This window comes from Martes martes (genome assembly GCF_963455335.1).
Source record: "Martes martes genome assembly, chromosome: 16".
Lineage (NCBI taxonomy): Eukaryota > Metazoa > Chordata > Mammalia > Carnivora > Mustelidae > Martes > Martes martes.
This window is the reverse complement of record NC_137904.1, coordinates 599832-623340: the sequence shown is the minus strand read 5'-3', so window position 1 is coordinate 623340 and position 23509 is coordinate 599832. Positions and strand designations below refer to the sequence as shown.

The window sequence follows — 23509 nt, the reverse complement described above, 5'->3', positions numbered from 1 at the left end:
ACCCGGATTTTGTGGCGGGTGGAAATCTCCCAATTTAAGGAAACGCAGGCCCGTTCCCTGAGCCCAGGAGACGAGTCCTGAGTGGTCTTGTGATACACGGACCATGCTCGATGCTCCGTTTACCCTTTGTCACCGCCCGAGTGGGGCCGGTGACACGCGGAGGGCCGACCGCCGGCCTCCTGAGAAAGGTGCTGTCCCGACGAGAGGGGAAGACACCGCGAGTCCCATCAGGCCCCTTCCTCCTGCGTGTGTGGCACACGGCCAGCGCGTGGCCGTGAAGGCGTGGTGTGCGCAGGAGCCCAGTGGCCCCAGCGGACGTGTTCCTCCGACTCCCTGTCGCGACGACGTTAGACGCCCGTGTGGCTCAGGCTGCGGTCACTGAAGCCGAACGCCGTCCTGACCGGCCCCGAAGGTCAGAGCAGCTCCGGCGTCAGAAGTCGTGCGGCAACAGCCTGTGGTCAGTCCTCAGCCTGCGGGTCTGCTCCCCGGAAGCCCCCAGCCAGCTCGCCGCCGGCCCGGGGAAGCCCCACCCCTCCCCAGCCCTGCCACACGGGCAGCCTCGGTGACCTCAGTCACCACCACCAGGTGTGTGCCCACCGGCCGCGCGGATCACTCGTTTCCTTTCCCGCCACACGCACGGCAACCCGCTCTGGGTCAGCCAACGTCCCAGTGCCGGACCGGCAGCCAGCGCGGGTCCTCGGGGCGCCCTCCGTCGTGCACCGCAGGAGTGGGCCGGCCGGCTGGCCTTGGAGGGGATGGGCAGCCACCGCCACGCTCTCTCCAGCTGGACGCCCCCGGTGGTCCCAAGCCCACCTCTGAGGATGCAGCTCGTGCGTCCTGTTCCCGGAGCGGGCAGGCCTTGGGGTGGACGGGCCGACCGTTCCCTGCAGGCCCCGCGGGCACCGAGGCCCTTAGCGGCCGGCTGAGGAGCAGCGGGCAGGAGGGCGGAAGGTCTGGTTAGAGCCGCGCGGCCGCTCACTCGGTGCGCGACTCTGGACGTGTGACTCGGCCCCTCGCAGCCTCCGTGTCCTCGGAGGACCACGCAGGCCCACCTCACGGGGCCGCTGCAAGGACCCAGGGAGAGGGCCAGCGGGGCGCCAGGGACAGGAGTGGGCGGCGAGCCAGGGTTCGCTCAGGCACCTGTCCCCGCGGCAAGCCAGAGCTGGTGGCCCTCCTGGGGGAAGTCACATGGGGCCGTGGGGAACCACCCAGCCCGGGAGCCAGAGACGTCCCCGGTCCTTGAGGGCGTTTCCTTGAGTTCCTGACTCCCTGGCCCTGACCAACGCCGCCGAGGAGCCTGATGGGCTCTCGCGCCTGCTTCTCCTCCACAAAGGAAAGGAGGTTGGCAGGCGGGGGTGCGTGTGTCATGTCCCTGCTCGGGGTCCCCGTGGCCACTCAGCAAGCTTTGCCCTGACCACTGCAGGTGCTGTCTGCTCGGGCCACCGGCACAGCTTGTTCTCCGAGAGCTCTGCTGCCACCGGGCCTGGCTGCCGAGGCCAGTCAGCCAAGGGACGCCCATGCTCTGCCCGGACACGCTCCGACGGGCCCCTGCTCCCCGCAGGGATCAGCTGTGTCCACTCTGAGCCAGCAGGTGGGAGAGGACCCAGATACCCACTGGTGGCCCCAAAGGAGCCACTGCCCCCCAGACTTGGAGTGTGACCCCAGCTGTGTGGGGTGGCCGGAGAGGCTGAGCCCTCGGGAGGAACGGGTGCGCTGGAGGGCCCCAGCCGGGGGGTCTGAGCGTCCGTCAGCCCAGGCGACGAAGGGTGCTCATGGAAGGACAGCGAAGGGGCCCAGACGTCCACTGAGAGGGACCGAGGGAGGGAGGGAAGCAGGTCAGCCAGCCGCGTGCTGCGGGCGGCGGCCAGAAGTTCTCAGTCCAAATTCCTCGTCCTTCGGTGGTGGCACCGTGTCCCCGTGACTCCAGGAGGCTCTGGAATTCCAGACATTGTGTCCCTGGCTGGGGTCGTCCTTTCCAGGAGCAGGAGAGTCGCCCGGAGGCAGCGCGAGGCCAGCTACCGGAGGCCCACCTCTTGCTTCCCAAGCTGGGATCTGATCTTCACCTTGATGACCCTGGACGGAGCGAGTGGACACCAGAGCCCAGCTTGGGGCCAGCTGGCAGCCTGCGTCCCGGTCCCTCAGTGAGCCCACCTGCCCCAGAAGTGATGGCAGGTCCCCCGGGAAACGCAGACGCCCCCTGAGTCTCCGGAGAATCCCTCCACGTCCTCCCAGCAGCTGCCCGTCCCCGGCTCTGAACCTGGGCCTGGAGGAGGAGCCGGCCGTTGGCTCGGTCTCTGTGGGGGTGTGGGCGTCGCTGGGTCGCTCTGGGGAGGGAGCCCCAGGGCTCCGCTGCGAGGTGTGCTGGAAGGCTCCGGGGTCCTCGGGAGGGCGGGGCGGGGCGGGGCGGGGCGGTGGGCCGGGCCGAGCGTCCGTCCCTAGGTCTCGATGCTGGTCGCGTTAGCCCAGTCAGGGAAATGATCCAAGTCAAAAATGACCCGACCCCAGGTGTTCACCGCCAGAAACACGCAGAAGACTCCGATCACGTTCATCACGAGTCCCGTCTTCACCTGAGGGAAGGCAGGGTCAGCGTCAGCACCCACGGGGGGGCCGGGTGGTCAGAGCGAAGGTGACGGGACACTGGGAGCCAGAGCCCGCGGAGAAGGGGGTCCTGTCCTTGGGCCGTGCTCCGCGCTCACCCCACCCCCGGACAGAACCAGGCGGGGCCGCAGGTGCTGCTCAGGGCCTGCAGGAAATGGGTGGGACAGGCGGGTCCCCCTGCCCAGGTGAGCACCGGGAGAGAGCCCCAGGGAGGTGGCCCCAGGCCCCCAGCAGAAGCTCTACAGTAGCTAACCCTCCACTCCCGGCCTCCCCCTCCTGTCACAGCCACAGCCAAAGTGGGGGGGGTCCTCCTCTGTCTGTATCCGTTCCCAAGACGGTACCTGCTCCCAGGCGGTGGTCTCTGTGTCCCCCTCCCCGCTCCCGCGTCTCACCCATGCCCCTCCCGACGGGTGTCACGCCTTCTTGCTCGTTTGCAAAGCCCTTCCTGGCCCTGTGGGACGGCCCCCCTCACCCTTCCCAAGGGCTGGGTGAGGGCTTGGGAGCTCCCAGAACCCAGCTCTCAGCTCTGGGAGACAGAACAGTCGACGACACTCGAGATCGTTTCCAAAGAGGAGCGAAGACGCCGATAAACACCAACGAAGGCTGCGGGACCAGCACGTCGTACGGCAGCACGCGCCGCTGGTAAAGGGGGCACCCGCCCCTCGCGACGGAGCATCCCCGCGGATGGGAGCGATGGCAGGGCTGCGTTACCATGTCCGAAACCTTGAGGTGTCCGTAGGCAAACACGATGGCGTTGGGCGGGGTGGCCACAGGCAACATGAAGGCGAAGGATGCGCTCAGCGTGCAGGGGAGCATGACGTAGAGCGGGTTGAGGCCGATGGAGCGGGACTGGGGAGACACGGCACTGTGGGTCACAGACGGGCAAGGCAAGGCTCCCAGGGACTCTTCCTGAAAAGCGCTCCCCAAACGCCCTGTGTGCATTCCCAGCCCCGGGCCCTTTGTCCTCTGGCCCCTCTACCCTTTGCCACGGGTCTGGACGATAATCGGGCTGGACTCTGAAGGCTGAACTCAGAGCCGCCTCCCAGGGAGGCCTTTCTTTCTTTCTTTTTAAAGATTTTATTTATTTACTTGACAGAGATCACAAGTAGGCAGAGAGGCAGGCAGAGAGAGAGAGGAGGAAGCAGGCTCCCTGTGGAGCAGAGAGCCTGATGCAGGGCTCGATCCCAAGACCCTGGGATCATGACCTGAGCCAAAGACAGAGGCTTGACCCACTGAGCCACCCAGGCGCCCTCCAGGGAGGCCTTTCTGACCTCGCTCATTCATTCAGCATCTGTCTCCTGGCCACCCGCAACGTGCCAGAGACCACGCTGGGCGCTCAGCCTCGGGCCGTTCCCGCAGCCCACATGTGCACCCGTCTGTCCGTCCTTTCCCAGACCTAGAAGGCCCAGATCTTCTTGCCTGTGGATGCATGTTGTTCTTACACAGGGGGCCGTTCTGCATATGGAATTGGGCATCAATCTGTTTTTACTCTGCAGCTTAAAATTCATCCGCATCTCACAACCCCTAATGCACAGCTGACATTCATTAAGCATCTGTTGAATGAATGAATGATGTAATTGCTATGTTCCGATTTCTATCAAAATTCACAATCCATTGTGCAGATGTACACGCGCACGAGGACAGACGCACATGCAACATTCTAGCGGCAAAACACTCAGGAGACAGACCCAGCCACGTGCCCCGCGCCTAAGAAGCCAGTGATTCAATAAAGCGGTTGTAGACGAGGAGCGGCTCGAGGCCGTGACTGTCCCGCTAGACGGGAAGATGCCGGAGAGGGCTTGGAGGAAAACAGTGTGAGGTCGCAAAATGGGATGGTACAATGATGCCGTTTGTCTAAAAACAATGTGCATGTGTGCGTGTGTGTGTGTGCATGTGCGCGCGCGTGTGTAATACAACCAGAAAGATACCTAAGAAACTAATAATTGGGGACGCCTGGGTGGCTCCGTGGGTTAAGCCTCTGCCTTCGGCTCAGGTCATGAGCTCAGGGTCCTGGGATCGAGCCCCGCATCGGGCTCTCCGCTCAGCAGGGAGCCTGCTTCCCCCTCTCTCTCTGCCTCCCTCTCTGCCTACTTGTGATCTCTGTCTGTCAAATAAATAAAGAAAATCTTAAAGAAACAGAAATTAATAATCGAAGTTGTCTCTAGGCAGGGAGGCTGGAGGGTCAGGTCTGCACCCTCTGGGGTTATGGGCTTTTATTATCCGTGTGTGCACGATGTTTTCAACTTTAAATACCCTTCAAAACCGTGACTTCCCCCAAGGCTTGACGGTGTCACAGCGTGTGACTCCGTCTCCGCTCGCCCAGCCCCCGCGGCTATGACACCGTGTTTCTAACGGGTCTGGGATATGCCGCTCTGTCTCGGAGGCCTGTGAGCCCCTCTGACGAGCTCCCTGAGCTACGTCTCCAGACATGAAACTGCGCAGTCCGAGGGCAGGAGCGGCTTCAGGTTGTGGGTCCCGCGGGTGAACAGGTCCCAGGAAAGGCCACACCCAGGCTCCTGTCCGCTGGGAGGGGCTGAGAGGCCCTGGCAGGGCCCGGTCTCGCTCCTGACGCCCCTTTTGCCCTGGCCCTGGCCCTGCATGGCATATGCCTCCCATGGGCCCCTGTGACCCAGCTGGGGTCGGGGGTCACCACCTGCCCCTCTCCTGCAGGTGGAGGCCGAGGAGAAGCTCCAGGGCCTCATGGGGCCGCCGTGGACTCTGGTTCTAGAGGAGCCTGTTTCCAAAGGGCCTGGCTGCACCCTCAGGTGCGAACCACCATTGGTCTGGCTCTGGGCTGGACGGGACCACGCCGGCCTTTCCTGGGGTGAGGGGGAGGCCACACTGCTGGGGAGGGGGCGCCCCCCAACTCTCCCCTCCACTCAGAATGGGACCAGAAAACCACTGGGCTTTCCTTCCGCGCTCGTGGACGCGGGGCGGCCGAGTGGGCACCTACTGGTTCGAGGCTAAGCTGAGACATCTGTGAGTCTAGCTCCCAACTCTGCAGCGGCAACCACGGCCTCTCCGGGCTCGTGCCGCCGCCCATGGAGGACTTCTGCGGCCCCAAGCGCAGGTGGGAACTGAGGGGCCACGTCTGAGGGCCCCTCGGGTCCTCCGAGCCCAGCCCCGGGCTCCCGCTGTACCACCCTGAGGTCGGGGCCCCCGGGCAGTGAGGGGCAGAAGGAAAAGTTCCTCCTCCAAGCCGTGCTTCTCCCCCACCCCAGCTCCAACGCACGCTTGCCCGAAGCACGGAACTGCAGCCCGGCCCTCAGACCCCCGCCGCGCCACCCGCTCCCTCTGGGCCAGGCACCCTGGGCTACTGCATCTCCCCTGAAAGTCCTCTGCCTCCCACCACCCCCAAGACCCTGCTTCCCGGGATTCCCTCCTGGTGGGCTCCAGCCAGCAGCGGCCCCGCTCAGCTGCCCTTCCGCGGACCCCGAGCCACATACCCCAGACCCTCCCTCACCCCCTTGGCTCTGCCCGCCCCTCCTCACCGCGGATCCTGTCTCCTCCGCTTGAGAAATAACCAGCCACATTTACACGTGATCCTAGAGGGCCTGGTTCTTGCTTTGTACTTTGGTGAGCATGGGGGGGTACAAAGAAGGACCTCGGAGCGTGGCTGGGCTCTGGCCCCCATCTCACCGTCCCTCTAGGGACCCAGGAGACGGTCACAGGTTGACGGCTTCCCGTGACATGACGGCTAAGGGTCATCTCCCCGGCAGGTCACTTACCATGGAGGCAAAGATGGGCAGGAACAGGGTGGTGGTGGCCACGTTGCTTGTGCACTCGGTGAACACAGCGACGAGCAGGGACAGGATCAAGGTGACGGCTGCGGGGGGCACAGAGCGCAAGGGCTCCATCTGCTTCCCCATCCACTCGGACAGCCCCGAGGCCTGGGAAGCAGGGGAGAGCGGTCACCGAGGGCCGGGAGCCACCCCGGTCCTTCCCCGGGGAGCTCAGCCCCTCGGCACTTCTGACTCCGTCCCTCGCCGCTCTCTCCTAGGTCTGTTTCCAGCTCGGCCAGTCCACGAACTAAATGTTGGCCCAGGGTCACACTCAACACGCCCCTGAATTCCTCCTCTCTGGCCCAGGGTCTACTCCCTGGGGCTCCCCACCCACCTGCTGTCCAACCCGGGGGGCCGGGTGCCACCCTGAGGGCCCTGTCCCCCTTTCTCTGGTCGTCACTCGGCCCCCCAGCCACCCAGAGCGGCTCAGCACCTCTCAGCCCCCTGTGGCTCTTGGCGCTCGGGAAAGGGATCTGAGCCAGAGACTGAGGATTTGGAGGAAGGAGCACGCGGCTTGGGGAGCCCAGTGCTGGGACGGGGTCAGACGGAGGTGCTGAGCACGGACACCTCGCTCGGGCCCTCCCTGCCTGGGCCCCCACTCCACGCGAGGGAGGAGATCCGACCGTGCGGGTCTGACCGAGCCACTGGCCTCCACCCTTCGGTTGCTGCCTGCTGAGCGCAGTCCCCACCCCTTATCTTGACTCTCTGCCGAGTGGCTTCTTCGAGCCACAGCAGCCGCGTCCCCCGCTGCTCCTGAGGGAGGCACCCTATGCCTCCTCCTCGCCCCGGTGTCCGTCTTCCCGACATGCTTTTCGGGATACGGCCGCTCTGCAGGCCGCAAAGCCCTCAGAGCGGGAGCACGATCAACCTCATCCGTCGTTCCCAGGCCCGATGTCACACGGACATGACAGGGATGCTCGGTGAATGGGTGGGTGAGCGAGTGAATGAATGAATGGCGATGGACGGACGGACGGACGACTGGGTGGAGAGGTGACCAGACAGATGGATTTATTCATTGAGGAGATACTCATGCTCTGTCGGTCACTGGGCTGAAGGAAAGGCAGAAACAAGATAGGCCCCGCCTGTCTCTGACCTACTTCTGGGTGGGTGGGTGGGTGGACAAGCAGACGGACAAACGGATGGATGGTGGAAGGTCAGACGGACGGACAGACGGAAGGACGGGTGGAACGACGGATACACAAGTGGAAGGATGGGCACCAGGGTGGACGGGGGACAGCAGCGCCAAGCGGGCTCATGTCTCTTTCTACCTCATTTCTTCTATACTGAGGAAGGAGGGAAGTGCGAAAGTTACGTTTGGGGATGTTTTCTCCCAAAAGTTGTCCCTCCCCTTCTGTGCTGCTCTATACCTAGATAGAGAAATTTTTATTTATTTATTTATTTTAAAGATTTTATTTATTTATTTGACAGACAGAGATCACAAGCAGGCAGAGAGGCAGGCGGAGAGAGAGGGGAAGCAGGCTCCCCGCCGAGCAGAGAGCCCGATGCGGGGCTCGATCCCAGGACCCTGGGATCATGACCTGAGCCGAACGAAGGCAGAGGCTTTAACCCACGGAGCCACCCAGGCGCCCCAAGAAAATTTCTTTTTAGATAGAAAAAAAAATGTTTATTTTTTAAAAAGATTTTATTTATTTATTTGAGGGAGAATGAGAGAGATCACAGAAGGAGAGGGGGAAGCAGACTCCCCGCCGAGCAGGGAGTCCCACGCAGGGCTCGATCCAAAGACCCCAGGATCATGACCCGAGCCAAAGGCAGAGACTCAATCAACTGAGCCCCCCAGGTGCCCGGGAGAAAACATGCTTAAATGTCAGCTGTGCGATCAAAGAGTTCATCGAGTGGAAGAACAAGACGGTGGGAAGAGACACAGGACACTGTCGCCAAACCCCAGAGGAGACCTCACAGTGTCCTCTGCCGCTCTTGGCTAGCATGCCCTGACCTCTTATTCTCCCACCGCTGCGACTGCTCAGAGCACTTTCTCTATGCAGGTCCGTCCATCCATCCGTCCACCCATCCACTCCTTGGTGACAAGAGGGTCCCTGTCCTCAAGACACCTGCGGCTCTCTGGAGCAGACAGACGTAGAGCCAGCGCCCACAGCGCCAGGGTGTGAGTGGAGGGACAGAGTTCCCGACACCCTCTGGCACAAGAGGGCCGCGCAGCCTGCAGCGGGGCTTACCTCACATCCTTTGGCCAGCGCAAAGCCGCCCCCCAGCAACAGCACGATGCCCCAGGGCACTTTCTCCTGGGTCACCTTCCAGGTCAGCAGGGTAGGGGGGTAAAACGGAGCTTTCCTTTCTGAGGAGAAACCATAACACACACACACGACCCAGAGCCGTATTAGGAAGCAAGAGATCTACTCAAGGGAAATCACAGCCCGTGAGCACAACGGCACACTCTCCTATCCATAAATCAGCTAAAACCCACAATAACCACAACACCCGTTGCTGGTGAAGATGTGGTAGAAATGTCACACACTCCCGCAGGCATAGAGAGTGGCAAAATGTTTCTGAAAAGCCATTCGGCGACACACTTAAGAGCCATTAAGACAGATATACTCTCACGACAACATTGCTCCTGGGAATTTATCCTAAGGAAACACCCTGAAGGAAAAAGCTACATACATGAAAACACTCATTTCTAATCATGAAAAATTAAAAACAACCACAATGTTTCGTAAGAGGAGAACAGCACAGCCCCTCGAAACGATGCTGTTATTAGAGAAAATAAAGTCGGAGGCTGTGTCTTTAACAGGACGCATTCACAGCGTAAAACCACGAAAACCCTCAGGACAGAAAACCAGAATTCGAGCTCTGTGTGTGTGTGTGTGTGTGTGTGAGAATCACAGTCGTGTATACACATGCATCCTACCAAAGACCAGAAGGGAGAAACCAAAATACACTGATGGCCTTGAGGGAAGTCGGAAACATTCTTCTGATCCTGTGGTAACATCGATAAGATCTCCGATGTGTGAAGAGCACAGGAGAAGAGGGTTTGCACAGGACAGTCCCTGGGGCGGGGGGTGCTGATGAACTTCCCCCTCCCAGAAGTAGTGTCAGGCCAGGCCTCTCCGTCCCGGCGGTGCCCTCCCTCGGGCCCCACCCTGACGAGCGTCAGGCCGGACGAGCCTTACCCTCCTCGGTCTGGCCGCGGAAGCTGAACTTGGGCTTCTGTGAAGGCACGATGAACAGCAAGGTGGCCACGAAAGTGGCCACGGTGGCGTCAGACACGTACCTACAGGGGACAGCACACAGGACGTGCCTGGTCGACGTCGGGGCCGCCACCCAGCAAACCCGCTCTGCGTGCACAGGCACACTGAGCGCGCGGACTGGGCCGCGAGGGCCAGCAGCAGGAGAGCCGAGCAGACGGAAATGTGGCTGGAAGCCAGGACAGCCCCATCTCGGCCCAGCTCTGCCCCCGGCAGAGTGACCCCGTGCGGCTCGCTCCCCTCCCGGTCCGTGAGGCTCCTGGGGCAAGCACGGTGACGGCTCCTCATCAGACGGCCTGGAATCCCGGGCTCCCCAGGGCACCTGCCAGGGCCCGGCTGTCAACCCCAGCAGACCTTCCTGGGCCACACGTGCAACATCGGGAGCCCCCGCCCGCGCGGCCCGCCTGTCCGGGAACCTTGCTTCCTTCTGGCCACAGGACAGCTGGGCCTGGAGGGAAGGTGCACACGCCCTCCCCGCCAGGTCTCTGCAGAGGCCCGGCCTGACGTGCACCTGTTTCTGCCCCCTTGGCCCCTCCCAGCCGCCCAACGGCCCCTCGGCTTCCCCGGCCCTGGCTGTCCCTCTCCCCTCTTGCTTCCCCGGCCCTGAGACCCCGTCCGTCTTCGGAGGGAGGACAGATGGCAGAGCAGAGGTTTGAAAGCCAGAACTCCTGGCCGAGCAAATCTCTCCCTGTCACAGCCGGGCCACCCTGCCTGGCCACAGGGACCCACCTGCGGGCCTGTCGTGAGGGCCGGGGAGGAGGAAGCGAGGGGCAGGACTCACGGGGGGCGAGGGAGCCTGCAACTTACTTTGTCTCGCCCTCCTCCCAGGCCAGCGACCCCCAGCCGGGCATGAAGCCGGGGTCCCGGGAGAACCACAGGCCGACCAGCAGGACGAAGCAGAGCAGGACGTTGGCCTCGGCGAAGGAGAAGGGCCCCAGCTGCCTGTACGCCTCCCGCAGCACCTCGTAAGCAGCCTTCTCGTGGTTCCTGCTCTCCGGCCCGCAGCCCCAGGACTTCTTGAAACTGAAGGTGCAGGGATGAGAAGCCCGTGGGCCAGGCCGGGTGGCTCAGGGCCCGCCGGCCGGTCGGATGGACAGCCAGACGCCGGGCAGCAGCACACGGCGGAAGGCACACGGTGCAGCCTCGGGCGAGCGCCTGCCCCAGGCCTACTCACACCCCCTGCCAGCCCTGCCCCGCAGAACCCGGTGGGGGCAGGCTCTACGACGCGTGCCCGGCGCATGGCCCAGGGGACTCCCAGAACCACGGGGCCTCCCGCAGCGGTCGGAGGGCACGGGTGGGCGGCCAGGCTGGATGGGGTCTCAGGGCGGTGGAGGCCAAGGGGCCGTGGGAGGGGTGGGAGGAGGCAGAAATGGCAGAGTTGGGGCTGCCCCGGTACGGGGGACGTGGCGGGCAGCTAGTCAACCGGAACCAGCGGCTTCTGCCATTTGGGGGTGGACGGGGAGATTCTGGAGCGGCTCTGGCGGGGTTCTTCCTCACCCGGGGGTGGTCCCACCGGGGCCGGGGATGAGATGCCAGGCCCCAGCACGGGAGGTGCGGGGGGGGTGCTCATGAGGACACAGAGAGCAAGGACGGGTCTAAGCGGCCAGGGCCAAGGAGAAGCAGGGCGGGAGCTCGTGGTTGGAGGGGGCGCGGGTGTCGGGTGGCTCTGCTCTTGGGGGCTCCCTGGCAACCAGAGGCCACGGCCACCCACAGCCTGCCTGGGGTGCCCAGCGGGACCTCTCAGGGGTGCTGGCAGGAGGGATAGGGAGGGAGAGCGGTCCGTGGACAGGTGCTGAGGGTGCCCTGGCCATGGGGAGGGGCCGACCGGGGCCATCGGTGCCCCGGGTGCAGGTCTGCGGGATCGTCCAGCCCCAGGCCGCCCGAAGGCTAAGAGAATTGTCCCCGTGGGAGTCCCTCCTGGACCCTGGGGCAGACTTCATGGGAGGGCAGGGGTCCAGCCCGTTAGCAAAGCTGCGTGCAAGCCTGCGGTAACGTCCCATGAGTCCCCCGAGGCCCGTGATCCTGTGGCCGGATGTGGCCTCCGAGGCCATCTGTGAGCTCAGGGAGGTAGCTTTCCTGGACGAGGCTGGAGGCAGCCACCTTGACGTTGCCCAGACGAGGGACCCAAGTGAGCGTGAGAGAAAGGCAGGTGCTGCCTCTACAAGGCCTGGCGGCAGGGATCACGGGGGTCTGGGATGTGGCAGGCGTGGCCCGGGCCCAGGAGCATCCGTTGCTTCTCCCCTTGTCCCAGGTGTCCTGGGGGCTGCCCCGCCCCGACCATGCTCTGCTTTGGGTCAGCAAGGGTCCCTGAGCCGGCGTGGTTGGCTGACCATGGCCGCAGGTGGGCTCCCCTATCAGAAGGCCGGAGGGGGCCACACCAGAGGCCACGGCTGGGTCTCCTGATGGTGAGACCCCGGGGGCTGGTGGTACCCCAGTGGCCTTGGGTCCCTGTAGGAAACTCAGTGGGCCTCGGGGCAGTCGAGGGCGGTAGGCTTCCTTTATAGATGGACCTTTATAGATGGAACTGTGTCCCCCACGGTCACAGGTTGAAACCCTGACCCCGCAGTGTGACAGCATCAAGAAGTGAGACTTTTGCAAGTAATTAGGTCCAGAGGAGGTCCTGAGCCTGGGGCCCCGAGGGGACTGATGGGCACAGGCCACCGGGTGTGGGTTTGCAAAGGGGACGAGCATCTCCGTAGCTGCTTTGACCCACCCCCACGCGTCCCCCCAGGGGCCGGGAGCCAGGCTGGGTGCAGGGACAGAGAGGGACCGCGGCAGCTGCTGGGGGACCTCGGGTCCCAGGAAGGCTGGCACCAGCGCTGGCCGGAGGGAAGCCCAGGGACCGAGTGAGCAGCTCGTCCCAAATGGAGCTGGGGTCGCAAAGTCGGGCACGGTGTCCCTGCGGGGGGACCCACATCGGAGCTGGCCCTGAAGCCGGGTGGTCGGAAGGCGGGAGCCAGGGGCTGGGGCGGGGCTCCCTGCCGGGGCGCTGCGGGGGGGGGGCGGGGGCTGCCGCGCGCCCTCACCTCAGCCTCATGTACACGCACTGGAGCCACAGCCAGGCCAGCAGCAGCATCACCAGCATGTTGGGGAAGGCAAACCCGAACCAAGAGGCGAAGTTCACCAGGTCTTTGCTGGCGGGGAACAGCCTGAATGAAGAGAGAGAGGCTGGTCCCACCTCCACGGCTGGGGCCCCTCGCCACACTCAGGACAGGCCTGGGGAACGGCCGACCGCCCCGCCTGTGGGGCCAGACCCCACGGGGGGCCCCGCCTGAGTCAGGGCCCGTCTCCCAAAATAACACCCCTTTGTGCTCACGGAAATGGGGCAAGAGCTTGAGGGTTCCCGGACACCTCAGAGCCCGCTCTGCGTGGGGGAGAGGGAGTCTCCAGAGCTCCCCAGGCCGGGACGGGGTGGGGGTCCCTTCCCTGGGGCTGGCGGAGGGTCCCCGCGCGGCAGGCCCTGCCCTCCAGCCCCAGGGGCAGCTCCCTTGGCCTGGCCGGCAGGCACGGAAGCAGACACGGCCTTCCCCATGCTGCCCCGGCGGACGTCAGGGAGAACCGTAGGCTATCATTACAGCAAGTGCTCTCAAGATCAAAACCGCCTGCTGTTAGACCTCAAGTGTCTGTGGGCCGGGCTCCTTCCCACCGCCCAGCGGCCCCGCCTGCCTGTTCCAGAGCTCCCGTCTGCGTGGGAACCCTCATGCTGCCTGCCCGGGACCCCGCATCGGCTGCTGTCCACGGACGGGGCTGGCCTCCCCGTGATCCCAGCCCCGCCTGCCCACGGTCTGTGTCCCTCTGTGGTGGGGGAAAGGCGCAGACCGGCCCTGTGATCCACCTGGGGCCCCCAAGGGCACGAGGAGGCAACATGTAACGTGACCCCTAGCCCTTCACCGACACCATAGGGCAGCGCCGCTCACAGGGCCAGCGCGCGGCCCCACGCGGTCATGTCCCAAGACGTCAGCTCCGTGCCGGCTGCACATTCTCTCTCGGGGGGAGCCTCGGCGAAGCAAGGCAGGGCTCGCACCCACCCCCTGCCCCCGTAGAAGGCCGCAGTCTGTGGGGTCCTGGGCAGGCACAGGCCCTCAGCTGGAGGGAAAGATGGGGGTGCCCCGCCCCGGGCCCTCCTCAGGCCCCCGGAAGGCATGCCCACGACTCACTCGTGCATCTGGCCCAGAAGCACCACGTTGGGTCCCGTGCCCGTCAGCGTGGCGGTGCCCCCGATGCTGGCCGCGTAGCACACGCACAGCGTCATGGCCTTGCACAAGCTCCTCCTGTCGCCGTCAGCCCGCCGGCCCTCGGGGGGGCCTTCGAAGGTCACTTGGCTCCCTGTGGGGGGCACACTGTGGGCTGAGGCGGTGCGGGCCCCCAGCTCCAGCTCCCGACCCTGCCCCGACCTGAGGCTGGCACAGGCCCCGCGGGTCAGCCCCCAGCCCCCACGCTGTGCGCCCGCCTCCTTCTCTGGCCCGCCAGGCTCCCCACACATCCAGCCACGCAGACACATGCCCTCCCCTCCCGTCACCCTGTCCCTGTTCCCGCTGGTCCCTCCACCAGGGGACGGGGGGGGGGGTTCCAGATCCACCTCACAGGCCCTCTCCCCCGGCAAGTCCTGTCCCCCTCCTGGCGCCCTCGGTGTCTGGCTGAGGCACCCGGGAGTCCGATGAGCTGTGCCAGGAGCCTCTGGACCTGGCCCGCTGGGCTGCACGGTCCCCAGCCCACTGCGTCTCTGTGCTGAGCGCAGCCCCAGGGATCCGGTGTGAACGTAGCGGGGAAGAAAGCAGGTGCTCTCTGACCTCCCTGAGCTTGGGGCCTCACCGGGACGCCAACGTGGGGCCCCCCTCGATCCCTGTGGGAGTGGCGAGCAGAGGGCACCCCGAACGGGAGCAGGCACGGACGGGGTGAGGGGCACCCCCTAGGTGCCCGTCGGCGAGGGATCCCCAACGAACAATCCGGTGACAGCTCGGGTTCCAGCCGTTGGCAGAAACCACGCGGGGTGTCTTGCCGTGAGCTCGACCCCGGGCTCTGACTTTTATGCAATAGTCACTTACAGAAGCAGCATTTTCTAAGCGTTCCTCCCGTTTAAGGCAGCGGACAGGACAGCCGCCGGTGTGGGTGCCCACCACGGGGGCCGGGGACTCACCTGGCAGCGTGCCCGCCTTGCCCTTGTCTGCCAGCTCCAGGGCCCCCAGGCTGGCCTCGGCGGCGGCGGCCGTGGCCTCTATCTGCTGCAGCGTGGCCTCCACGATGGGCACCATCATGGCTGTGGCGGCCGTGTTGCTGATCCACATGGACAGAAAGGCCGTGACGCCCATGAAGCCCAGCATCAGCCTGCAGAGGAGAGACGGGGAGGAAGGCCAGAGAGTCCCAGCCCCTCTGCCCGCAGCCCCCAGGGAGCCACGGGGGGGCTGGGGGGGCTGGGACCCCTGCGGGGATGCCTGGGGCAGAGCCAGCTCAAGACTGGATCGTGGGGGAGGGGAACACAACCTGGGACCTTCCTCCCGCCCCACCTCACCCCTACAAACATCACTGATGTCCCCGGCTGGCCACTGGGCACTGAGAGAATGGAGACCCAGTCACAGCTGTGAGGAGCGCCCACCTGGCAAGGGAGATCTGTCCCCCGTGCGGGTCGGGGAGCCATGGAAGAGGCCTGGGGAAGTGGGACTTCCCTCCGGGGTGACCCCCCGGCACGCACTTTGCCCCCTCCCTGCGGCAGGGGACAGGGTCCACAAACTGTTCAGAAACATGCTCCCTTCACTTGTAACACCTCATCTCCCTCAGTGTCCACCTCTGTCGCCCACGAGGCACGAACGCCTCCCAGCCTTCAGACACGAACCCCTTCTCCGTGGCCCCCCTCCCGGTGCACGGCCGCCAGGGCTGAGCACACCCGCCTGCACCCGCCCTGGGACGGAGGGAGGAACTGATTCCACGTCGGCTCCCTCCTTCAGCCGTGAGCCGGGGAAGGGTCTGATTCTGCTCCGTGGTCTCTGTGCCCACAAGGGCCCGAGATCACCGGTCGGCCTGGAAGGGGTCCAGGGCTGCGCACTGCACCTCACGGACCCATAAGATCAAAGGCTGGGACCCAGGCCAGGAGGAAAGCCTGAGTTTGCATGAATGAATGACACGGCACTTCACGGCCGCACGGGGGCTCAACTACAAGCCCCCACACCCCCAGGACGGCTCGAGCTGTCAGGAGAGGAGCCGAGGGCAGGAGGAGCAGAGGAGCACGTGCCACCCTCCTGGATTCGGAGCCGAATGTGAGCGACTCTCCAGAACGAGGCCCACCCTGACGGAGTGGAGACATCAAGGACCCCGAGGAGGAGAACGCCGATGCCCCTGAGGTCTTGAGTCTCTAGAACTCGCAATGGTTCTTTGTTCGCGCCTGTAAACCATTCGTGGTCCGAGGCCACGGAGTGTAACAGATCAGGGAGCCACAAGCCCTCCACCCAGGGGGCCCTGGCCGTGGTCCGCCAGAAGGGCCACGGCGTGTGTGTGCTCCCGGCCCGGCCCGGTGGCACAGTCCCCGGCACACGGCCATCCCGGGAGGGATCCTTGGTGAAGTCACCCCCTGCTGCCTCCCAAGGACCAGCTGGGGACATGCCACCGCCGAGGTGATGCCCACAAAGAAAGGTGCAGTCCGTGTTGCCAGTGGAGGGGCAAGGCTGAGACCAGCCAGTCTGACCCCCGTGTGGCCACCAGCAGGCTACCCAGCCCCTCCCTTCCTCCACTCCAGAGCAGGGTGGCAGGGACAGTACCCCCCATCCAGGTAAAGTACTCCATCTGCTCGGGGCCCCGCTTGAGTCGACTCCATGGGCTGGAAGTGCCCTGTGGTGGGCAGGGGAGGTCTTGCAGAACCACGAGTGAAGTGGGGGAAGATGAGGCAATGGCTTCTTTGCAGGGTGGGGTGGTGGATACACACACCAGCTTTGAGGGGATGACCTTTCTGTTTCCTCTGAGCTGAGTTGCTGAGACACCCCTTTCCTGCTTTCCCCACAAAACCCCTAGGGGTTTCAGGCAGGGCTTGATCCAGCCTCTGCCGGCCTTGTTTCCTGTGGAACATGCAGCCCCGCCCCCCGAGTCTCCCCTGCAGTCAAAGAGCCCTTAGCCACTGCTGCTCACTCGCCCCTCTGGTCACCCTGGTAAGACGGTCACGTGATCATCCAGGGGGCCACCTGCCTGCCACGCCCAGGAAGCCCACGGCCAGGGCTGGCCCGGGGGTGATGGGGACTGAGCCACACAGCCCCTGCCCAGTCCCCGGGGCCAGAGCGAGAAGGGTGCTCACTGTGCAGGCTTGGCCCCCACCCAGAGGAGCGTCCGCAGGGCTATCCTCTTGTGCAGGTTCCAGCGTTCCACAGCCACCGCCATGATGAGGCCGCCCAGGAACAGCATGTTTGTGTCCTTCATGTACTGGACACACACCTGGGGGGCAGCACGGGGCCGGTCAGGGCAGCCCTGGGCCCCCAGTCCCCGAGACGGTTACGCCAACCAGATGCCGACCCAGACCAGGTGCCGACCCCAAATCTGGTGCCGACTCCAGGGGCCGCTTGGAGGGGGGAGGGGAGGTCACGTGGTCTGTGTCCATGCCGGCCAGACGGGTTCCCCCGAGGCCCAGGCAGCTCCGAGAGGGGCTTGGAGGGTGCACCGTGGCGGGGATGCAGGAAGACCCCCGGGGCTGCTCACCTGCTTGGAGTCCAGAATCTTTAAGAGCGGAAAGAGCAAGACGGGCATGAGGGAGGTGACGGCCAGAGGGATGACCTCGGTGCACCAGTACACGGCCATGAGGATGATGACGTAGGCACACCTGACAAACTGAGGAGACGGCCCTGAGACCTCGCCGGCTGGCGTCCCCCTTCCCACCGCAGCGTGCCGGGGCAGGGGGACGGCCGTGGGCAGCGGCGACATCAGAGGGACCATCTGTGGCTCAGAACCCCGAGGAGCCCCAGGACCCACAGACAAGGGCCTCCTGCCCCTGCCTTCCTGCCGAGGTGCTCGGCCAGCCCTTGGACCTCCCTGGAGAGAGCAGGAGAGGAGGGGGAAGAGATCAGTCCCGAACTCCCACACTTCCGATGCCCCCCACCCCCCCCGGTGCTTCTCCCACCCTACCGGGAGCAGAAGCCGCTATGCACCCGTAGGAGTCATGCTTAGGACGCTGAGTTTGCACCTTTCCCTGGGCTCTCTGCGTGGGCGTGGGCGCAGTGTCCCCGTGGCGCTGGGCGGCTGCGCGCTCTCTGGGCCAACAGCACCCACCCAGGCCTCCCTTTGTCCCTCTCGGTCAGGACTCCCGCGACGTGGAGGCTTAGGCACCACTGTAGGCTGACGTGAGGGTCCCGGGCACCGCTGTGAGGCCCCCCGGGGCAGGCGTGCTGCGTGCACAGCGGGTCTACAGAGACGCAGCCCGTCCTGAGTCCGGGCAGATCTGCACCATCTTTAACAACACCTGACCATCCTCACAGCTGCGAACACTCCAGATTCGACAGGGGCTTCCCCTTCCCCTCTGGTCTCCCGCAGGGGAGCTAGCGGCCTTCTCTGCCGTCCCTGGGGGGGCTGGGATCCCCCAGCTTCTCTGCTCACCTATGTTGAGGGGTCTCCACAAAGCTCCAGCTCCCGCTTCTACCCCATTTCCTTATCAAGAGGCTGCCCCGAGCCCCTGCAAACCGGCTCATTCAGAAACCGCCGGTCCCATGTCTCCAGGGTTATTGCTCGTTACAATGGGGAGAGCAGAGAGGATGAGGACGGTACTGTGTGTTCTCATTAGCATCTCTCCTTACGAAGGCCCGGAGCTCTCCCGCTGGCGCTGGCGTTCAATCTTGGGTAAACTGCCTCTCCCTGCCCTTTGGCCATGGAGATACGGGGACCTTGGCTTTGCCATGAGGCAGACCTGGTCCCCGTGTGAGCCCGAGGCTGGCCCCTTGCTAGCTGTGGGACTTTGGGTTCGTGGTGTGAATTCTTCGGTCCGGAGTCATTGCCTCTGGGGACGTGGGTGGTATCACCCGTCTCTCTAGAACCCCAGCATGTTCAATGGCAGCATCAGTGCCCACCCAGACCGGCCTCTCCCTCCTCCCAGCCCCGTAGCCAGATCAGCCGCCAGCACCCACAGCTCCTACCTCCGACTCTCCAGCACCTTCCCCTCGCATCTCCACCGCGCCCGCCACACCTCGCACCTGGGACCTTCCAATCTGACCTCCCCACGTCCAGCACCGCGTGCTTCCCTCTTTCAGTCTGCAGATCTGTTCAGAAGGACCTGGGGCCTCTCTTGCCCTCAGGACCAACCCCAAATGCCTCAGCATGACTTGGGAGACCCTCTGCTAGGAGCAGGTGCATGCAGACCTGTCCAGCCCCCGGCCCACTGGCACCTGACGTCCCGCACCCTGTGGCAGGGCCAGAGGCTGGGTTCTCCATCACAAGCGCTTTGGCACACGCAGCCCCTGAACTGGAGGGAGCGCCGGTGGTGGGGTCTGCGTTTCTCCTCCGGCGCCTTCCCCCTCCCCGCCCCCACAGCCTGGCTCTGTGTCCCTAGCAGTTCCCACCCCGAGGGCTGCCCCTGTCTGGCCCTCACCCAGCACAACACCCAACAGTGAACAACCAGCAAGAACCCGTGGTGCCGGCTTCACTCTGCCCTGGGCACGCAGCACGGGCCTGAAACCCTGCTTCAGCCTCCCAGGAGCGCCCAGAGCACCTGCCCCGTGTCCACACCTGACATCCCGTCACTGATGGTTCTGTGGGGGGCGGGGGAAGCCCCCTGGCCCCTGCCCCACGCGTCACGCCGGGACAACCTTCTCCAGCTGCGACCATACGAAGCGACTCCAGACTTCACTGCCCCCACTCTCCGCCCCGGCCCCCTCCCGCCTTGCTCCCTCAAGAGTTCCCGTTAACACGCCGTGTACTGAAAGGGCTTGGTGACCTTTACCCTCAAAACTCAGAAACGGTGGCACGTGTCACCAGTTTTCTCGGCGCGGTTCCTGGAGGCGCCCCACGTAGGCAGCTGGGAATGTGTCTGGAAGGGCGCTTAGGGCCGAGAGGGAGGCGGGCATGGGATTTACCGGGAGGATCCCGGCATCTAGCACCGCCCGACAGCTATATATGTTCAGTGCACAACCGAATAAAACTGTGGCTCATTATTCATGTAATTATTAACAAGCAAGGGTGTCCAGGACACGGTCCTTCGAGAAAATGTGGGTAGGGGAGCCTATCTGTGTGCGGGCGTGAGTTAGGGCGTTTGTGGGCGTTTTCATTTTTACTCTATACTTCACAGACCTTGAAAATGAGGATTTCTAAATAATTTTAATAAAACAAGCAATACGGTGAATGCATCGTCTGTCTTATTCAAGAGTCATCTTTTAAAGAAAGGACCCAAAGAAAAGGCAGGATAAGTGAAGCAGGGATGAAACCAGCCAGGAGCACGGTGCGGTAAGAGGAGAGGTGGGAGGGGAGGGGGAAAGGGGGGGGACCCGCCCCAGCGGGGGGTGGCCACACTGGGAGCCGCTGCCCCCCTCGGTCGGTTGGTCAGGGCCGCCCACGCTGCCAAGAGCCCGCTGGCTTCCTGGAAGCCCTGCCCCATGCCGGGCACCTCCGGGTTTCCTTGCACAACGGTGCAGCCGGCCGTGGGGGTGTAAGCGGGAGTTCTTTGGTAGTGACCCCAACAAAAGGCACAGAGCCGAGAACAGAAGACACAGGGGTGCAGCCGCCCAGAGGGAAAGCACCTGACGGCTGCCATCGAACGACTGCCCCGTCCCCCAACACCGTCTCTCCGTCCCTGGCCTGCTCCGAACTCCCAGGGCAGGTTCCTGACCCGCACACACACCCTGAGGTGAGGGTCCCGGCTCAGGACCCACCTGCATGCATGTGCACGGGTATGTAGAGGGGTGCGTGTGCGAGGGCGGGAGTGGGGTCCCGGTCACGCAGGAAGGTCCGCCAAGCCGCCGTCGTGATCCCAGGGAACACTCCTCCCTGCCAGGAGAACTCAGACCAGCTCTCCTGCCTGAGACCGTCCCTTTCTGCAGGGAAATAGGGCTGCTCGCGATGGCAGCGGGGAGGGGGGCCACAGCTAGACCTGGCTCCACCAGGGCCGTCCCAGCCTCCCTTCCCCATCCTAGGAGGCGGCATTATCACTTCTGGCACCCAGAGTCGTCAAGAGTGGGAGCCACACCTCCTTGCCCATTGCACAGATGAGAACACCGAGGCCCAGAAAGCACAGGGTGGAGGCTGAATGGAGGAGGCACCGTTCTCACGCAGGTGGGCCTCCGGACACCCCGCCCCGGCCCAGCTCCCCCTCCCCCAGGACTGCCCGCAGAGCGTCCCCTCAAGAGCTCCTCTGTTTCCCAAACCTGCCGGGTGGGGGGGGGGGGTGCCGGAGGCTTCCTGTCTGGGCTCAGAGAGAAGGCGCTGAAAGGGGGAAGGAGGAAGGAGCGGCCAGCAGCCACAAAAGGCTTCAAAGGGCTCGGGCCTCTGCCAAACGGGCTTCCACAGACCAGCGCGACCCAGTGCGGCCAGCCGGGGTCTGGGCTCCCGGCCCCGCCTCCGCCCTGCGGCCAAGGCCATTCATCCCAGGCCTCCCTCCCGGGAGCGCTGGGCAGCCGGGTGAGGGACGCGGCTTCCCCTGCCGTCCTGGGTCGTACCACCCAAGGCGGAAGCCTGGGAACGCGTCTGCCTCCTGCCCAGCCCCTGCGGGCCGCGGCCGGAGAAGGCCAACTCGATCTGCCTTTCGGGCTGGGGGAGCATTTGAACTCCGCCGTGCCTTCCAGGGCTGGGGAGCTGGGAAGAAATGTAGATCATGGATGGGGAAACTGAGGCTCCGGAGGGGGCCGGGGAGTGGAGGGGCCAGCCCTCGGGACCCCCTTAGGAGGTGATCTTTCTGTTGGGTCCTTGACTGACCCGGGAAGCCACCCACGGCTGCGAAGTCCTCGCTTGCTCAAGGGAGAGCCAGGAGGGGCGTGAGGGAAAGACAGGCGCCCAGCCTCCCTGTGGGCACAGGTGACATTTGGGGCAGAGGGGAGGGATACGGTGGTCCAGTCTGAAGAGATTGGAGCCAGGGGCTGAGCCTGTGGATGGGCTGTGTGGCCAAGATCTGGGCTAACTTCTAGGTTCCAGTGCTCACCGGGTGCCCCGGGATCTGTGGACCCCAAGTTCGGTGAGCCCCCGGCTCCGTGCCCCTGGAAATGCTTCGCTCGCACCTCCCATCTGGCACCCGGAGCTCCCGAGTGAGGCCCGCCAGGCGCTCCAGCTCAGGGATCCCGGGTGGGCGCCCCGGGTCCTCGGAGACGCAACTGACCTTGGCGGGCATCAGAATGACGAGTGGCAGCAGCAGGACCGGGGTGAGGAACAAGATCAGGAAGGACTTGAACTTGGAGACGTAGCTCAGCGCGGAGGCCATAGCGCGGGAGGGAGAGGGCCGGGAGAGGCGAGTGAGGGGCCGGGGGAGGCTCCGCGCTTAAGAAGGGGCCGCAGTCCGCGCGGGTGGGGGGGCAGTGCCAGCTCCGCCCCCACCCCGTGCGGCCTCCCCGCGGTCACGGGGCGGGGCCACCCTGCGGGGTCGCTGGGGCGCGCCGGCCCCCATCTCCGCCGCCCGGCGGCGGGAGGCGCCTGCGGACTCCAGGCCCTCGGACCCGCGCTCCAGGAGCGTCCTGGGCACTGGCACGTCTCGGCGCTCCGAGCCTTCTCTGCGCCGCCCTGGACAGAGGCGCGCCGGGGCTGCGGACCGGGGCGGGGGCGGGGGGCGGCCGTTCTTTGTCGGGCTTTGGCAAGCGCCCGCGTCCGCAGCCGCACCTGCCGGGGTCCCATTCGGAAAGTCTCGGCGGGCCCCCGGGTCTCTCGGACCCACCTCCCCTCCCTCCTTTCCCCTTGCCGCTCCCGCCCCACCTCCCGCAGCCGGAGGGGTCTCTGGCAGAGACGACGGCTGCGCCCCGCGTCCTCCGCGCTGCACGCGCTGCACCCCCGGTCACCCCAGGCTTCCCAGCGCGTCGGTGCGCGGCTCTGGGGCCCCTTGTCCCCCGCGCGCCCTCTCCTTCGCGGTTCATCCCGCGCGCTCTCCCGCGGTCGCGGAGGGGGCCAGGCGGCGGTCCCCGCGGCGGGCCGAGCGCCTTCCGCCCTCCAGCGGACACCGGCCGCCTGCCACGCCCGCCGGCTCCAGGCTGCTACTGCCGGTTCGCGGAGGTAAGCGGGGTCCGCAGAGGAAGGGACCTGACCAGGCCGCACCGAGAGCCTCGTGGGTTCGTGCCTTCGGCCAGCGGACTGCAAACAGGTGCTGGGTTCCTGTTCTGTCCCAGCTCCCGTCTGGGGCGCTGGAGACGCCGGGATGCAGACAACACCTTCTCTGTCACTTTCTTCTTCCCTCCCTTCTCCTCTGCCTGCCCCGTCTGTCTCATTCTGCAGCTCTGTGTTGGGGGGTCTCACCCAGCTTGTGACCGAACCTCAGACTGCTCCTTAGTTGTCACGGCCCCAGAGCTGGAGCCCCAGGTCCCTGCTTTCCCAGCCTTTCCCAGCCTGGAGGTGCGTCGGGACCCCAAACAACACCTCCTACATCAGGTGCGTGACTTTTCCTGTGACCCCCACTCAAGAAGGTCCCCCAGACCCCTCCTGCCGGCATAAGTTTCCTTCCTCCCCATGTGCATGCCCTCAGAGCCTGGACCAAGTAGTTTCAGCAGTGGAGAGATCTTTCCTTCATTAAATATGCTAAACACGGGGCCCTGGTGGCTCCGTCATTAAGCGTCTGCCTTCGGCTTGGGTCATGATCCTGGGGTCCTGGGCTTGGGTCATGATCCCGGGGTCCTGGGATCGAGGCCCACATCAGGCTCCCTGCTAGGTGGGAAGCCTGCTTCTCCCTCCCCCACTCCCCCTGCTTTTGTTCCCTCTCTCGCTGTGTCATTCTCTGTGGAACAAATAAATAAAATCTTCAAAAATAAGGAAATAAATAAGTTA

The 23509-nt window shown here is 64.7% G+C and overlaps 1 protein-coding gene across 5 annotated transcripts; it reads right to left on the bottom strand.

Moving 5' to 3' along the window:
- Positions 1-2435: 2435 nt before the first annotated feature.
- Positions 2436-21965, bottom strand: SLC13A5 (solute carrier family 13 member 5; the record flags this gene model as incomplete). Of its 5 annotated transcripts, none has more annotated exons than XM_080826737.1 (12): positions 2436-2567; positions 3310-3447; positions 6327-6488; positions 8573-8691; positions 9527-9627; positions 10409-10624; positions 12628-12750; positions 13759-13927; positions 14739-14926; positions 16878-17014; positions 17276-17404; positions 21864-21965. In XM_080826737.1, 12 exons carry the CDS (start codon positions 21963-21965, stop codon positions 2436-2438), a joined length of 1716 nt encoding a protein of 571 aa, XP_080682863.1. The 5 variants fall into 5 exon arrangements, with proteins under 5 accessions (XP_080682863.1, XP_080682864.1, XP_080682866.1 ...); XM_080826738.1 differs by having other exon boundaries at positions 14739-14875; XM_080826740.1 differs by lacking the exon at positions 3310-3447.
- Positions 21966-23509: the final 1544 nt, after the last annotated feature.